At 53.2% G+C, this 17925-nt stretch overlaps 1 protein-coding gene across 4 annotated transcripts in view; it reads right to left on the bottom strand.

Moving 5' to 3' along the window:
- Positions 1-3025: 3025 nt before the first annotated feature.
- The window catches only part of FAM163A (family with sequence similarity 163 member A), a 24031-nt gene continuing 9131 nt past the window's right edge, over positions 3026-17925 (bottom strand). The window contains exons 1-5 of one of the 4 annotated variants that reach the window (XM_029935168.1): positions 12145-12236; positions 11248-11339; positions 7854-7875; positions 6756-6870; positions 3026-6151 (exon numbers count right to left, since the gene is read on the bottom strand). In XM_029935168.1, the coding sequence (XP_029791028.1) occupies positions 5744-6151; positions 6756-6848 (501 nt within the window). In that variant the 5' untranslated portion in view covers positions 6849-6870; positions 7854-7875; positions 11248-11339; positions 12145-12236 and the 3' untranslated portion in view covers positions 3026-5743. Of the gene's footprint in view, positions 6152-6755; positions 6871-7853; positions 7876-9790; positions 9939-11247; positions 11340-12144; positions 12237-17925 lie in introns of those variants that run through there. The other 3 variants (XM_029935169.1, XM_029935167.1, XM_029935170.1) reach the window with 3 other exon arrangements.

Below are 17925 nucleotides of genomic sequence, written 5' to 3'. Positions count from 1 at the left end.
GTGCAGAGGCAGCCTGACCTTGCTATAAGGTGAAGAGAGAAAACTTTGATTTTACTTCTGAGGAACTATATCCACTGAAGGAGGGGATATAAATGGCTGCATGACGTTTGGTCAGGGAAGCTGAGGCCCCCATGGTCCCTCATGGGGTGAGAGTTATATCCACACCACCATCTCTCCTTGCCCTCCCTGGATCCAGGCAGTACAGGAGGAGGACGGTTTGGGGCAGAGTGAAGGTGGCTCCCACAGAGCCAGCACCGGGTATATGGATGCCAGGGACTGTGATCAGGGGTGTGAATGGGGGTGTGAACCAGGTGGTTCTCCTTAGTTTCCTAGCTCTGTGAAGATGCAGGTGGTGTGCTGTAAAAGCACATTTCTGTCCGTCCTGAAAGACATCAAGACACCTTCCTCCTGCCCTTCCCCCTACACTCACGTCCCCACTATTACCCAGAATCCCTTGCCCACTTCTGGTGGCAGAGGAGCTAGCAGGTTCTGGGTGAGGCCCAGTAGGGCCAGGGATGAGCCAGTCGGGGATCCAGGCCTAAGAAGAGGGGCCAGAGTTCCTCCGGATCCCTTCTGACCTGACTTTCAGACATTGAACGTGGGGAAGCCGGTAGCTGTGTCTTGAGTTGGAATATGATTACCCTTCTTCATTTGTTCACTTCATTGGAGCAAATGTGAGTCAAAAAATGCAGTCCTGGGTTGATAAGAGCTTTGGTCTCTCAAAGAGTCATAGGTAGTTATTGGGGAGGGGAGTTCCAAATGAAGAGACAGGCTGTAGTGAGCAGAGAGGCAGTCCTGACAATGCCTGGAACAGGCAGGGAGAGGTGGTGAGGGAGAAGGGGCTGAAGAAAGGCTCAGAGAAGGGTAGAGATAAGGAGATGAAATGCAGCCCAGAGTAGCCCTTCACCCTGCGGCTTGAGCAATCACAGCGTGGGGCCTTGCTGCCTCCAGAAGTCAGGTTTGGGTCCACCTACAAATCCTACTGACAATGGTGACCGTGTGTGCCAGGCTCACTCAGTATTCACAGCAACAGAATAAGGTAAGTGTTCTGTTTCTGGTTCTATACAGGAAGAAACAATCAGAGAGAAGCGGAAAAGCTGCCTGAGAAGTCACACGGCAAGTGGTAAAGCCAGGGTTCAAAGCAAAGTCTGATATAAAACTCTGCCCTCTGCCCACCATTACTCCATTGCTGCACCTGTTGGGATGTGAGGTCACGGGGAGAAAGGAGCCCTTCCTTCCCTATTGCTGCTTGCTTAGCACACGCAGCTGCGGCAGGGGGTGGTGGGGTGGTCGGCAGGGTGCTGTGTGCCTGGCACCCTGTGAGACACACATGAGGATGCCCAGAAGCCTGAGGTGCAGGGGCCTTTTTTAAGAGCTTGGGTGCTACTGGGTTCTCCACAGAAGGAGACATTAGGCAGTGGAAGGCGGATGGCCACTGGGGCTGGGGTTTCAGGGGGAGAAGGTGACCAAACAGGGAAGAGAGAGGAGCAGCCCGGACCAGGCTGGGGTGGGAGGAAGAGGTGCTGGCTGTCTTTGTCACGGTTGTCTGGGACATGCCTAGGTCAGTGCCTGAGGTTCAAGGACTATGGCCATTTCCATTCTGAACAAATAGGGCTGGGGGAGGGGGGTTGGGGTTGAGCTCCTGGCTCTGCTTTTTCTTGCTGCTGTGCCGCCAGGAGCTCCTGGCTTTAGATACTTATGATTTGGTTCTCTTTTCTCAGAAATGATCAGTTATCTCTGAGCAGTACTTGTAAACAAGTATAGAAAATGGGATGAGAAGCTTTGACAGTGGAAGAAACTTCTCTCTGAAGAAACCTCAGGGATCCGGACTGGCATGATGCAGCTTAGGGGCCTGACAGTGTCTAGGGTGCCAAGGGCTGTGTTGGTCACAGAAGCCCATGGGTACTGAGTTGATGGACCTGTGATCTTGACCACTGCTCCTGTCCCCCACCTCCCCATTTGGACAAAGCAGGTGTAGTAAGACCCAAGGCCTGGGGCTGAGGCTGAGGGCACTCAAGGGCCACCGGGGAGTAGAATGGGGCCAAGGCTGTGACCCCCACATTGCCTAGGGCTGCACAAAGATGTGGGGCAGCCAACCGCACAGAGGAGCCATCTGAGAGGTAGGGATGGAGTGGGCCTGAGCCACTTTGCAGAGGAGGAGATGGTGTGTGTGTGTTGATGAGACAGATGAGCCTCTGGGATTCTGCTCCCAGAGGACAACTGGTGGCAGAGCTGTGGCCAATGGCCACCAGGGCTCAGGCTGAAGCTGCACCCCACGGCAGTACCAGAGGCCAGCAGGAGCAGAGGGCCCGAGCTCTGTGGGCCAGGCTGTCCACTGCCCCCCAGCTGTAGTCACACTGACCTCGAGACGGGGAGGATGTGTTTTTTCTCTCTCTCTCAGACACACGCATAGCCCCACACACAGATTCATCCTCAACCTCACCCTCCCTCCCTGGATGCTCCTTTTCACGCACAAAGCTATTTCCAGATTCTCTGGTCCACACTCCATTCCTCTCCTGGTTTTGTAGCCTCTGCCAGGGTCTGATCCCCAAATTCTGTCCTCTTCTGTCTCCTCCCAACATGCAAGGGCTGCAGTGTGACAGACACTCTGTTCAGGTCTCCTCAGGCTTCAGAGGGTTGGTGGTTTCACCCAGAACTGCAGATGGGGACACCACAGGCCTGGACAGTGAGGGGGTGGGGGGCTGGGGGCAGGGCGGACTCCTGGGAGGCTCCCTGTAAGCGGGCTGGGCCCCTTCCACCTCAGGGGCAGCAGCAACTGTCTTCTCATCCCCTCTCCCAACAAACAACACATCCTCCCTGGGTGCGAGCTCTGAGGGAGGCAGCAGGATGGCGGGGGGACAGCAGCAACATGGAGGACCGGTCAGTGAGGAAGCAGGAGGAGAGAAGCAGCTGGTAGATCTTGGTGTTGAAAATGGACATTCTGGGAAATAAAATGGAACGTTTACTCTTAAATCCGTGCCCAGCTGCCCCCTGCTCAGGTGAATAACAGAGCATTCTGCGGGACTTCTATTTCAAATTTCTCATTTATTTGGACATTCACTTGGTTGTGACTCCACATTATCAAAGATGCAGGACAGGAAATGTGCAGCAGGAGCAGTGAAATGGCGGTGGAGACCAGATGGCAGAGAGGACAGGGTGTTCCCAGCCTCTCCTTTTCTTCCTGTTAGGGAACGATTTGAAAGGTGTCCAAATAGTGTCCTATAGCACAGACTCCATAGCTAAAAAGTGCAGCACAATTCAATGGGTGGGCTTCCTCTTCCATAGGTTAGACCCTCACAACTACGGGGCAGGGAGAGGGTGGGGTGGGCAGACAGGCAATCTGGAGACTGGGCCCTGAGCACTGGGGCGGGGGGGTGGTGGGAGGAGAGCCATGGCCCATCATCCCTCCAGTGCCCAAAACCCAGATTTTGGTGTGTAGGTTGACAAGATTTAGGCTGAGAAAGCTCTAGGAGGAGAGGGGACTAAGATGCTTTTCACTGAGGGACCCCAATAGATTGATGCAAGAAGCAGGTGATAGTTGACTGGGCTGTCTTGATTTCTCCAAAAGCAGGAAGTACAAAGGGACAGCCCTTGCTGTGGTTAATTGGCTGTGAAATTCCCAGGTGGGGAGGCAGTGGGGCTGGTCATCAGAAAGTCACAATGCCCGCCACACCCAGAAGCTCATGTCAAGGGGGTGCACTTGGACCCAGTGAGGGCTGCTGATGGGATGGAGCATGTTAAAGCTCTGGTCTGGGAGACAGAGCTCCTCACCCCCACCCAGAGCGGCCTCCCAGTATCAGGAAATGCCACTATTTGAGATCACTCAGTAGGGTCAGACATGTTTGCTTTTCTCTGACCATTAAAATCGTTTTGCCTGTTACACCCGTGTGTCACCATGGTCCTTCAGTCCCCAACACACACATCCTTGCACACTGGACCAGGCAGTCGGCAAATGCATCCAGCCCCTGCCAGGACTGAGGGCAAGGAAAACAGCATGGCGGGCAGGTCTTTTCAGGAAGTCCTGGCTGTCCAGAGTACTAGCGGGCTCTTAGGTCTATCTGGGCAGGTCTCATTTTCCTGGAGAAAATGGGGTCTCAGAGACGACAAATGACCGGCTCTAGAGCTAATGAGTGACCACATTGTGTGTGTGTGTGTGTGTGTGTGACACACTCCAGGCCCTCTGATTCTTAAGCAGTTGTGCACTAATTACAGAGGAGATGCAAGGTGACAAGTGTGTCCTGGCAGAGTGAACCAAGAGGTGAGGGGAATTCTCTCCCTGCCCTCGCTCTCTCCCAGTGCACCTGGCCCTTGCTCAAATGCAAAATCCAGATTTCAGCAAAGGGGCTAGCCCCTCCCCTGCCCCAGCCTCTGCAGCATTCCGTGACTCCGAAGTGGTGGGGGTGGGGGGATAAGTATGCCTTTAGAAGGGGGAGCAGCCACCTCTTACTGTAGAGAAAACCAGAAAACCCATCAGGTGCTTTCCCTCAAATGGCATAAGGCCACAGCAGAGTTCTAAGTGGGGAGTGAGGGCGGGGCTGGGGCAATTAATACCCCCCCCCCAGACTGGGATGGGGTGGGGGTGGGGGGAGCAGCAGTGGGAGGGAAGTAAGCACGGAATCGGAATCCAGGGAAGCCAACAACCAGGGAATTGTCCCCTGGGAGGCTCTGCAGGCTCTGCCCGCACAGGCCAGCTGTGCCGTGGGGACTGGCCACCTTAATCACCTTCTACTCCGGTCTGCGGGGCAGCTGGAACATCAGAGGCCCTTCCGCTCTGCACCTCCCAAAGGTGCCAAAGCCTCAGGTGTGTGATGTGTGCTGGCAGAGAACGAACACACACACACACACACCCTCACCCTCGCAGCACTGCTGCCCCGTGCCCAGCTCAGGGCTGTGGGCTGGCACCCCGGAGACCATCAGCAAGAAGGTCTCATTCGCTAAGCTGCTCAAAGTCAGCAGCAAAACTTTGAACCAGGTTCTCCAGCCAAGGGCAGCACGTTCCGGAGCCCGAGAAGGAATTGCTGCGGGGAGACAAGGCTAGACACCACTTTCCCGGTGCACCTCCCTCCCCCTCCGCAAATAACCTGATGCCGTGACCTTTAGAGTCAACTCAAGGTGTTCCATGAGGAAGGGGCGGGTACAGATGTGGTGTGTTCCGGAATCTACACCTCTTACTGGAGCGAATGCAGAAACTGTGGCCCGGTGAGGACCAAATACAAAACTAGACTGAACTAGCTCTGATTCCTCATAGCGCACGACCCTGCGGAGGTCCCTGGAACACCTCTCTCTCCTTCCTTGGTTTCTGCAGGGCCTGCCTTCTCACCTCTACCGGGGCCCTGGGCCCCCTTCGTCCATCCCCCAAGGTGTCTGGAGGCCTCCGGGGCCTCTGCTTAGCATTCCTGGTGCTCCTCCTCCCGCAGTCTGGCTAAGCTGGATGAGAGAGGGGAGCAAGATGGGATACGAGGGGGCCGAGCCCCAAGGACCATCCCAGCACAGAAGCCTGCAAAGCTTTGGCTCCACCCGCCTGCCCCCACCTCTGCACCCCAAGGGCCAGGCCCTGTCCTGCACTCAATAGCTTGAATTACACTGTGGAGCAAGAAAAGCCAAAAGAAAAAGAAAAAGGAAAGAAAGAAAAGAAAAAGAAACGGAGACCGTCCTTGTAGGTTGTTAGAGGGGACCATCTGTGGCCCCCATTGTTCCTGCTGGGGCGGCAGCATTGGTACGGAGCGGGCAGGGGCGAACGGGGTTACACGTCTGTACTAATAGCCCTTGGATTGGTGAAGGCCTCACGCCCGGAGCCCGGCCACGTCACCGGGTAACTCTGGGGCACTGCCAGCTTGAAGGACGGGGGTCCCCCTTCCTTGTAGTATGTAGGAGCAAAGGAGAGCCTCTCGCCTCCGCCCCCGTTGGGGACCATGTCAGCCGTCCGTATGTAGAAGGGGGAGCTGTACGGGGAGCAGGTGGTGCAGTGGCCGGCGGCCGCCCCGCACGGCTGGCCGCAGGGCTCGCTGGTGAGAGGCGCCAGGCCGCCTCGGCCGTCCAGGGCTTGGGAGCTGCAGGCATTGCAGGTGGGGCCTCTGGGGTGTGCGGGCAGGTCGTGCTCTTCCTCCTCCTCGTCTGCATCCTCCGCTCTGCTCTTCTTGCAGCAGTAATACTGAGGGGAGAGTGGGGAGGGGTGCCTGAGGGCTGGATGCCCCCCTTTCCAGCACTCAAAGGCACCTGTGCCCCTGTCCGCCGGAGGGCCCTGTGCAGAGAGCTTCTTGGTGTGGAGACCAAAACACAACACCAGACGCCCGCCCACGTTCCACCAATACGTGTTCCCAGCCTGACAAGCCCAGTACCTTCCCTTTTCCTTCCCCCTGCTCCCCAGCACATCAGCCCCAGGATGTGGTTGAGAGAGGCAGGGCAGCACAGAGGAGGGGGCTTCTGTGTCATACTGAGGACAGGACCGGGGCTGCTGGGAGCAGCTCTCCGTCTTTCCAGAAGGATGCCCTTCCCACCACTCTGAAAGTCCAGGCATGCAGGAGACAGGACACAGTGCTCCAGGATCTACCCAGCACTCTGTCTTTGGGTACCCCAAAGTATACAGAGTGTGGGGGCTGCCTGGCCTCCTCTGGTCACCCCCAGCTTCTGGCCCCCTTAACTTATGCCTCCCACATTCAATGGCTCTGAGCTTTGTCACCCTCCACGTGGGCCCCCGTTTGTGCCCCCACCCCCCCCACGGGGAAGTGGTTTGCTGGTGCCCTCTAGGGACTGACCTGGAGTCTACAGTAGCACAGGACGGCGATGATGCAGAGGAGAATGACTGTAGCTAGGATTCCGCCAGTGATCACAACTGTTCCCGCTGTCATCCGCCCGATGCCCCATCAAACTCTGCAAAGACGTGTGCGGAGAGGTGAGGGCCAGCCATATTGGCCATGGGTGGGGAGGTCTCTTGGAACTTTCTACAAGTTGGAGGCTGGGAGGACCTGAAAGCAGCTGGAACAGGAAGGCCCCTGGCACTGGGGCACCAGGGGCTTCCTGAAGACAGAGGGTGGCTGTGCCTGGGCCAGCGGACCTGGGGGCCTACAGCTGCGGCAGAGAAGAGAGGAAGCAGAGTGCTAACTGAGGACATACTTCTGCTCTCGGCTTCTGTTCAATTTCAAAGATTCTTGCTGCCTTTCTCTAGATCTCTTCTCCTCACACTCACCCCATAGCTTGAAGACACAAAGACAACAGCTTCCTTTCCTGGGAGCATGGTCTGTGGCACTGCCCTAAATTTTCCCTGCTTGTCGCAGTTCATCCTCAAAACACCTTTTGGGCTAGTTATTAATCATCCCTGTTGCACACACAATGAACCAAGGCTTTGACTGGTCTGGCTGAGAATCTGTCCCGCCTGGTTCACCCCAAACTCCATGCTTGTAGACCCTGCCCTTCAGGACACAAACAGCAATGACACCTGGGCCTTTGACCCAGATGGAGGGGACAGGGTCTGAATCTTGAACTTCTACCTGGTTCTGCCCTGGCTCAAACCCACACTCCTTTTGGGGGCATCTCTCCTCTCTTTCCAACTCTTATGGAAAACAAGGGCAAGGTAAGCCCAGGGGAAGTGGGCAACAGGCAGCATTCTAGCTCCTGGAAGTGGGTGGCGAGGCTGGAGGGCAGGTCCTGCTAAGGCGGGTAATGGGCCGGGGGGGGGGGGGGGGGGAGCTCTAGACCTGAGGCCGTGTGCCTCAGGCAGACTCCCTTTCAGGCGCTGAAGGGGGACTTCCCAGCCTCCCAGGCACATGGGGCCCAAGGCTGGCCATGCTCATGGGGCAGGAAGGTAGGAGGAGCCTTGGCATCTGGAGGAAGGACAAGTGACCATGAGCACTTACGTTCAGTAAAGGGAACAGTGACCTGCAAGACAATAAAAGGGACAGAGATGTAGGAAGAAGAGCCGCCAAGGTTAGAATGGTCCCCAAGGCCCACCTTACCTCACCTTGCTTTCCTCTCTGTGTGCCCCACCACCGATAAACCCACATGTCCTGAGACGGCCTCCAGCTGCGCCTCCCACTACTAATATATGATTCACTCACATGGCCCTCTGGCACCTCCCACTCAACTATGACAGCCTGAGCCGTCACCTTCTTTCCAAATGAGCGCTCCCACCTCCAACCTCTCAGTGAGTCCTTCCACCAGAGCCGCTACGTAGGGGTCAGGCAGGTTGTTGTCACTCAAAGGGGCCAGAACGCAAGCTGCGACCCACTGAGGAAGGGGTATGCCCTGCGGTGCTCACCTGACGGAAGGAGCACCTTTTTCTTCACCCAGGTCCCACCTGCCCTCACCATCGTGCTCCATGGCAAGATCCACCCTGTCCACTTCCCTGCATGCTCGCCACCAATTTATCTTCCCTCCTCACCTCCCACTGCCCCCCTACATGAATCCTCTGTCCACCACGAAGGCCCAGTTCTTAAGAAGCTTAGAGCCTTGTGATGAAAAGACACTTAACATACCGTTAAGACACACAGACCAGGGGCTGTGGGGACACAGAGGAGGGAGTGACTGACAACTACTTGGGGAAGGTTCCCTGGAAAATGCTGCGCTTGAGCTGAGTCTTAGAAGGTGAGAGGGAGCTTGTCCAGTAGACAAGTACAGAGGGCTGAATGAGCAGCCCAGGCATGTGAACGACCACAGGGGGTTCCAGAACCTGTGAGGAATCTGCATGGGCCGGGGCACAGTAGGCAGGAAGTGGGAGAGGCGGTAAACCAGGCAGGGGATTGGCATTTAGCTTTCTTGGAGGCGGAGGGGGGCGGTTTCCTGAAGAGCTTTCGGTAGGGGAGTGCATGAGCCCACTTTCTCCACCTGTTTAGATCCTTCCCACCGTCCAGGGCTCTGAGAGACCTCCTGACCTCCCCATAGTGGTGCTCTCTCTCTCTCTCTCAACTCCTACTGCAAAGCCTTTCCATGAGCCACTTTTTTAAAGTTTATTTATTTTGAGAGAGAGAGAGAGAGAGAGAGAGAGAGCAAGCAGGGGAGGGGCAGAGAAAGAGGGAGAGAGAGAATCCCAAGAAGGCTCCACACTACCAGCACAAAGCCCAGTGAAGGACTCCAACTCAAAACCCATGACATGACCTGAGACGAAATCAAGAGTCAGATGCTTAATCAACTGAGCCACCCAGGCTGCCCCTCCATCAGCCACTTTTCAAATCTTGTCTTGGCAAAATGAGTGTCAAGTTTCACATGGGAACATCTTAACTCCTCTAGTACTTTTGAAATCCTTTGGGATCAGGAATCGTGTCCTATACTGCTTCCTATCCCTGCAGCACTGTACACAGTGCTTGGTGCAAGTGAGTACTTGATAATCCTCTCCAGGTGCAGCATTTCCTTCATAGGCCTGGCAGTCATGACTCTGATCCACCACCAGGGGGCAGCAAGTTGCACCTCTCGGCTCCCATCCAATGGTTCAGACCTGAGCATCACTGTTTAAGACCAGTTTGACTTTGCCCAGATGCATGGTGGGCCATGCTTCAGGGCGTCACAGGGGATTTTTGGTGGGGGTGGGGGTGGTACATATGCGGAGATGAACCTCAGCTTTGGGAGAATGCATGTGCCCTCATTACAACATCAGTCCACTCACCCCTGCTTCCCCTGCTTGCTCACCCGGGAGGGCCGTTTAAGAGACAGAGGCCTGTGGAGTGCCCTCAAGTTGGAGACAGCAGTGACCCACTCTACCTGAAAGTCTCAGCCTCGTCCCCTGGGACGAGCCGAGCCCGTTTTAGGATACAGCGTGTTATGAAGCTATATCAGAACAGTGCCCTCCCCTCCTCCTGACCTCCATGCCTGGCCTTCTCCTCTTTCGGTGCCCTGACGCTGCACAGCACACGTGCCCTGGAAATGGGGAGCAGGGCAGTGCAGGCGGTGGCGCACATCTGAAGACCCGTCTGAGGTCCAACTGCGCCATTTAACAGCTATCCCCATCTTGGAAACTGACCTCCTTTCTCACTTGTAAAAGAAAGATTAAAAAAAAAAAACTCAGCTCACAAGCATGATTGTGAGGCAAAAGTGAGATTCATGTATGCAAGAGTCCCTTGGAAACCCCAAAAGATCCTTCAAACACCGCTATTTGTGGGGAAAAGGAAGACCCAGACATTGCCTGTGTCCGCTTAAATCTGGCCTTAAAATCATAAGCCAAGAAGGCACAGGTAACGGCCTGCAGGGAACTAGCCAGGTCCCAGCCATGCTCCCTGAGGGCCCCAGACGAATGGCCCAGTTTAGCACTGAAATTCCTATATCCAGTGGCTCCTATTATTTCAGGTGGGTTCATGTTCTCTCTGCAATTACACGCAAAGGACAGCACTCTACAGTCTACAGTGTCCTTCCATTTACAGCCCTTCCTGCGACAGGCAGGCTATGAGATGGCCTCTTGGCAGCCACGCCCCGTGTACTCGCCTTCCGCCTCCCCGAAGGAGGATGGGTGCCTTCTGTGACTGACTTCTAACCAACAGAACGCAGCAAAGACGATGGGATGTTGCTTCGGTGACTGGATTATGTAGCATTCTGACTACCTTCTTGCTTAGCCAACTCCTTGCCTTGCCGGTTTGGATGCAGCAGGTTGCCATGGTGGGAGGCCCACGTGGCAAGGAACAGGGAGGGGGTGGCCTCTGGCCCTCAGCCCAATGACCTAAATGAAGCTGGACAATCACATCCATGAGAGTGGAAGCAGGTCCTTCCCTGGTTGAGCTTTGAGATGAAACTATAGCCCCAAGGTACCTTGAATGCAGCTTATAACAGACCCTGAGACAGTGGGTCCTGCTATCCAGGCCTGGATTCCTGACCCCCAGAAACTGTGAGGTGGTCAGTGTGTGCTTTTCCACTGCTAAGTTTGTATGCAGCAAAAGATAATACATCTCAGCACCACGCAAAATCCCCACGTGCAGGAGAGAAAGTCAGACCATTAAATGATTTGCCTAAAGTCAAGTGTCTGAGTCAGGACCCACGGGCCAGCACCATCAAGTTTTCATAATGCCCAGCTGCCTTATCAGCCTCCTAAAGATGAGAAAGAGGTTCCCTCCCAGGGCCTAGTGGATCTGGACAGAAGGGTTCAGTGATGGCCACGTCAGGGACCAAGGGCAGCCAAGGAGGATAGATCTGTTGCCCTACTAAAGACTCCCAGGCCTGCCCTTCTGTGACCAGGACTTTTTGGACCTCATTGCCACCAACACCCCTCCCTACCCAAGGCCCACACACCTGCTCGTGGAGAGAGCGGGCTGGCCTGAGCCTCACACTTACGTGAAACAGCTGGGGCAGCAAAGGCTCAGTCACGCAGGCTGTGCCTGAGCAGACAGTGGTTGGGGGTGCGTCATGGCCAAGGGCATCAGTTCCTGCCAGAGACAAGAAAGGAAGATCAGTGAGAACTGGAGAGGGAGGCCAAGAGGACAAACACACCCCAAGACTCTGAATAGACATCCCCCAGAGGGCCTTGGCTCTTGACCTCCATGGCTGCCTTAGCCTCTGAGGCCCCCAGCCTAGGAACCTGAGGACAGACTCGTGAGGCCACCTCCTATCCCGTCTTTGTTTGCTGCCGTCAGTGCTGCTGTCTGGAACCCGCTGACCAACACAGTAGCAGGACACTGGGCAAGAGCTTCTGCCTATTCTGGGAAGTGGGGCTCACTGGGGGGCAAGGAGTCTCTCACGCTCCTGGAGAATTCTGGTCTGAGCCTGGTGAATGTGTTCTTGTTGCCTGCATGGCTGGTCCTTTTCTCTGGGGCCCCACACACCTCTTCCCCATTCCTCCCTGGGAGGCCCATATTCCTAGCGCCCAGAACCACACACTCCTTTCTCTCACTCCAGTGTCCCGACCTCCCCCAAGGACAACCTACCAGCTGGATGGTGGATGAGCAAGTTCACGCTGGTGTGCTGATGGAGGAGGGGAGGCAGGGTCCTACCAGGACATGTAGGAACCCAGTCTAGGCTAATTACTGGGGCTCCCTTCAAATGAAAATTCTCCAAATATCTACTGCATATTATTTACAGGAGAGTCTGGGCCTGCACGAGAGTACAGGAGCGGGGAGAGCAGGATGCCCTCTGGGAAGGCTTAGCCCTGCTCACTGTCCTGAGTGGGGAAGGCCCCACTGGTGTCTTTGTGTTGGGAGGGAACCCAACTGTTTACTGGACCCACAGTGTCACCTTCCACAGGGATGGGCTGACCTCCGGGTTCTCTACCTCAGCCAGAGCTGGGGGTCAAAGGGGAGACATTAGCATGCCTCAAGGCCTTGTGCTCCTCTGGGTTCAGTTGGTCTCAGAATTCTGGAAGAAGTTGAGAAGGCAGATGTTCACCGACAGAGTCAGCTCATCCCCGCCTTCACCTCCCTTCTAGAACTAGGCCTTGCTGCCTGGAATCTGCCTGGGATGTTCTGGACACCCAGGCTTTCTTTTCTCAAAGATGCTCACACTCTTGTTAATATGGAAATCACAGGTAGCTGGATGTCAGAGTGGGACTCTTAAGTTTTTTCTTTTTTAATTTTGAGAGTTAAAAAAAATTTTTTTAAGCTTTTTTATTTAGTTTTGAGAGAGTTCAGTGGGCAGACGGGGTAGAGAGAGGAGAGGATTCAAATGGGGCCCAGCACGGACAGCAGTGAGCCTGATGTGGGGTTTGAACTCAGGAACCGCAAAATCATAACCTGAGCCCAGGTATGACACTCAACAGACTGAGCAACCCAGGCGCCCCCTTATTTAAGTTTGATTGAGATGCCAATTGATAGAAATCAGAAGACTAAAGTAAGTTTGGGACAGGTCCCTCCACCCTGGCTGAGAGCAGGGAAGTGTACATGGGAATGTCAGAATGTCTGTTTCAGGATCCAGGAAACCTTCCACTTTGTAAAATATAGATGGGTCAGGGGCACCTGGGTGGTTGTCGGTTAAGCATCTAACTTCAGCTCAGGTCATGATCTCACAATTCATGGTTCAGGCCCTGCGTCAGGCTCTGTGATGACAGCTCAGAGTCTGGAGCCTGCTTCGGATTCTGTGTCTCCTTCTCTCTCTGACCCTCCCCTGCTTGCACTCTGTCTCTCTCTCTCAAAAATAAGTAAACATTTTTAAAAAATGGGTCAAAAATTTGGAGAAGATTTGGTGCAGAAGATTTCCTTGACAAGAGCTGTGGCTGAGCCAGGAAACGCTCACTGTAGCCCCCAAGGGAGCAGGGCCGAGGGGCCAGCAGAGGCCTGCTGTTCGTTATCCTGTCCGCCAGTGCCACCTGGAGGCATGAGAAAAGCCCAGCCCACCAGGCTGGAAATGGACATCCTGAGGCCCAGGGGCTGAGCAAGGAGTTGCAAGGGCCTCCAGGGACGGAGGGAGGTGTGTGCCTCGGGTAAAGGAGCTGCCGGGGGGAGAGAGGCCCTGAAGGGGCCCCCAGAAGTGCCCACAAAAAACACCCACAGAAACAAGAGCCCAGATAAGGCTTCCCCTGCTCTCCAACCAGTCAGAACGCCCCATTTCAATCTGGCAGCTAGGGAAACAGCAGCTCCTAGGGGTAGCAGGAGGAAGGTAAGGACTGGGGCAGTATAGATAGCAAAGGGCGCCGCCCCAGCTGTCTCCAGCCTGAAGCAGATCCAAACTGGCAGAAAGGAGAAGCACAACACCGTCAATCATTCGAGGATTCCAGTTACTAAGTTGAGGGCGTCGCTACAGTGAGAGGTACCTAAGAGTGTGTGACCAGCAATGGGACTGGCCCAAGTTTTTACCCAGGGGCAGGGGGAGATTCCTTCCACTGAATACATTTTAACATAAAGGGATTGTCCAAGGGAGGAGAAAAAAACCAAACACCATAGTTGTTTGCTGATCACAAATCATGCGATATTCTTGTTTAACCTATCAGTTACTTACAGAAAAATGCATGGAAATGGAAGGACTCTCAGTGATCTGGTTCAGTTATCTATTTTCTAGATGAAGGAACCAAGTTCAGAGAGGACAAGTGACTGGCTCAACCACGCACAGCAAGGTAGAGACAGAGCAGGAGAGGCAGTGGGGGTAGAGCCTCCTGGCCCCAGGCCAGGACCCTGCCGTTAGGCTGCTGTCTCTCCTTCCAGAAGGTCTGCACTAACTTCACCATGGGCTAAGGTGTCCCCTGAGGTAGAGTCTCTCAAATGAGCTTAATGGTAACAATCACCTGAGTCAGGCATTAAGAAACAGAGACTCCAGACCTACCGAAGCAGCATCTCCAGACAGGGGCCCGGGGACCTGCCTTTTTTTTTTTTTTTTTTTTTTTACAGGTTTGTCTTCCCATCTGGCCCTTTTAGGAAATGATGTAGGAATGAAGGTCTTTGGGAGGATTTCAGGCTGCAGACAGCAGAGGAGGCAGGTGACTTTGCAGAGTCTGTAGCATCATCTGCTGCCCGTAAGACTGGCTCTGGATTCCGTGTCCTTGGGGCGAGTGGGCCAGAAGGCAGGAGGGAAAGGGAGGTGCGGGGGAGAGCCAGGGTACATGGCAACCCTGGGCAGGGTGGAGCCAACAAAGAGGCCCGGGTGGGGGATCTTAAAGGACATTCTAGTAGAGGCTGGCGGGGGCGGGGAGGGCTGACAGCCAACCTGATAGGACATATTGGGAAGTGAGTGTGCCCCTCCTCACAAGGCCAAGCGTCTGTGCTGTGTCCGAAGGGGCCCTGCCCTCAGTGACTTCAGCTCACTGAGGCGGGGTCACCCCCTCCCTGCTTGAGTGATGCTGGTGGGAGACGCAGCCACGGCTGGAGCGGTACAGGTAATTAACGACCACTGCCCCTGCTCCCGCTCAGCGCCCCTCGGGGGCACAAGTTAATTGAGTGGGGCCTAAGCACCACTGATCTCAATTTCTTCTGAGGCAATTAAGCCTTTTCCAGTCATTTATTAACTCATGAAATGAACACAGCAGGTTAGCAGCCCCGGAGAAAAGGAACAGGTTTTTTTTCCTTGTTACCAGACGCCCTAGACTGCAATCCTCACTCAAGGTTGGCAGGGGGGATGGGAGGAAGGGGTTCCTTTTACCATGACTGTGCTTGTGGCCACTGCCACACCCATATCCCCTGGAGGAGGGTGTGAAGAACAGTGGTGGCCAGGTGGGTTCCTCTGCTCAATACGTGGTAATGACAGCAGCTAAGAGATGTCTGCTGTTTGCCAAGAGACCTCTTTAGGGGATACAAGGATCCCTTCAGGGGTGCCCGGGTGGCTCAGTTCGTTAAGCGTACAACTCTTGATTTGGGCTCAGGTCATAATCTCAGTGTTCCTGAGATCCAGCCCTGGGCTCTATGCTCACAGCACAGAGCTCCCCTCTCTCTGCCCCTCCCCTACTCACAATATATATTAAATAAATATATATTAAAATATATTAAAAAATAAATATATATTAAATAAATATTTTAAAAAAGGACCCCTTGCAAATCATCAAGGTGAAAAAGGGAACCTGGATGTAGTAATGGGCAATGGACAGGTGGGTTTTTAAAATTTTTTTTAACATTTATTTATTTTAGAGAGAGAGAGAGAGACACAGAGTGTGAGTGGGTGATGGTCAGAGAGAGAGACACACACACACAGAATCAGAAGCAGGCTCCAGGCTCTTAGCAGACGGTCAGCACAGAGTTCAGTGAGGGGCTTGAACCCACGAACCGTGAGATCATGACCTGAGCTGAAGTCGGACGCTTAATCGACTGAGCCACCCAGGCGTCCCTGGACAGGTGGTTTTCAAAGGAATAACCAAAAAGGCTAACAGGAAAGTGAAGAGACCTCCAAACTCACAACCAATCTGACAAAGAAATTGAAACTACAATAAACTCTTAATTTACGCTTGTAGGATTGGCAAAAATTAGAAAACTGGGTAATGCCAAGGATCCAGGCAGCTGTAGGCATGCAGGGGCACCGCGGGAGGGGCGTAGCGAGAGCTGCCATTGACCCAGTGTTACTTCGTCATATTAAGTTCACAGATACCCCATGAGAAGCAATTCCGTGCCTGAGTCTATGTCCCCAAAATTTCTCCACACGTCCACAAGGGGTCATGTGTGAAAGTGCTTCATGGCTATGCTGTCTGTGGTGGCAGGGAATTGAAGCAAGCTCAGTGAGCATCATGGGGAGTAGAGAAGTAAAATCAGGGGGGATAAAGAGCACAGGGTGTTGTATGGAAACCAATTTGACAATAAACTATTAAAAAAAAATCAAGGAGGATAATGCTGCTGTGGAAGGCAATGGACCAGATGGACCATAGTAACAGCACTAAGTGAAAAACAAACAAAAACAAAAAGAACGAGATGTAAAATACTGCCTACATAAATTTAAAACACAAGCTTACAGATCAGCAATTCACATTTTCATGAACACACACCAAAACGATGGGTCACATTAATGTGAGAATGGCTGCCCATGGAAGGAGGAGAACAGGACTGGAAGAAGGAAAGAGAAAAGCAAGTAACGCAGGAGGGGCTTGGCACAGACCCATGATAAGTGACAATGTGCTACGGTTGCACAGAGTATAATTAACTTCACCGTCTGCATATGAGGTCCAACTTGAACAAAGAGTAAAGAAAGAAAGAAGCTTTGACCACCTCCAGGAAACCTTCCATGATGCACTTAATGTTGCACATTTTTGTTTGTCCTTCCTATTTGTCCCCAGATAACTGTCATTGTTCATACATTCATGTCCTGGGGGCATGTTCTCTGCTTCCTCCGTTAGATTACAGACCATCTGTGAGCACAGACTTGGAATCCTGTGTCTTCGTGAAGCTCCAGTCCAGCTGCCTGATGTCCCGTACGTTCCAAACATAGGATGACCAGCTCTAACGGGGCAGCTGCTTTGTGTACAGAGTGCTAGTCCGACACGCAGCCAGGTGTTCAGGGCTCATGTGCTGCAGACAGTGGTGGGAGCACCAGGCTAGAAGTGCCAAGATTTGGGCTTAAGTTCTATTTTCTACATTCCCTGCAGTGACCTTGGACAACTGATGATCTCTTTGAGGGTCATCTGCAAAATGAAGGTAAATGACACACAGTTCCTTACAGAGTAAGGATTATGGGAAAGGGGGTGTTATTTTAAATTGTGTGTCTTCGAAGGAGAGTGGATGTTGTTTCAAGGACTCAGGAAAGATGGCCCATTGCTCTCACTTGTCCCTTGATGAGCTGGCCATGCCAAGGTTTAGAGACAGATGTGGTAAGAGCTGGACCACTCGAAATAACAGGGTAAAAAGTGTTTATTGAGATGTAAGGTAGCAGACAGATCAGAGATGGAGGGATGAGGAAGAAAGGAGATCTAGAAAAAACAACTGAGGTGGGGAGGCGGCGGGGAGCTTCTGTTGAGTCTCTTGGCCAGTTAAAAATCCCAGCAGTTGGTTAGTGCAATAGGCTTTTAAGATTTGGGAGGTCTCTAAGCTTTTTGCGGTGTCTTCTCAAATTGTTGGTAACTCACAATGTGAAATGATATTTTTCTCATTAGTGGCAATCAAAGGAAGAGGCTGAGCTCAGACTCAGATCGGTGGATGCGGATGACACAGGCAGAACCAATTCAGTAGACTGGGGGGCTGAGCAAGACCTACCCAGATCCTTACAACACATGATCCCCGCTCATATGTGTTATGCCTCTCAGATCAAATGTGTCCCTAAGGTTCTGGATCATGACCTTGATTAGCATTCCAGCTGAGACCTCTGTGTCTCAGCATGATACTCATGGACACCCTATGGCATTCTCATTTGTTCTCCACCTATTAGTAGTAGTTATTAAGTATTAGTAGTTTAGTAGTAGTTATTGAGTATTAATAGTATTAGTAGCAGTTATTGAGTAGTAGTAGTAGTAGTAGTAGTAGTAGTAGTAGTAGTAGTAGTAGAGTTATTGAGCACAATGCCCAGCACACAAACACAAACATGATAAGGCAGGACACCCTCAAGAAGCTCACAGAGAGATGGAGGTGTTGTAAACAGTGGTGGACATGGTCCCAGGCCTCGTGGTTGGAAAGCTCGGAC

This window comes from Suricata suricatta, chromosome 3 (genome assembly GCF_006229205.1).
Source record: "Suricata suricatta isolate VVHF042 chromosome 3, meerkat_22Aug2017_6uvM2_HiC, whole genome shotgun sequence".
Taxonomy (NCBI): Eukaryota; Metazoa; Chordata; class Mammalia; order Carnivora; family Herpestidae; genus Suricata; species Suricata suricatta.
This window is presented reverse-complemented; position numbering and strand designations above follow the sequence as displayed.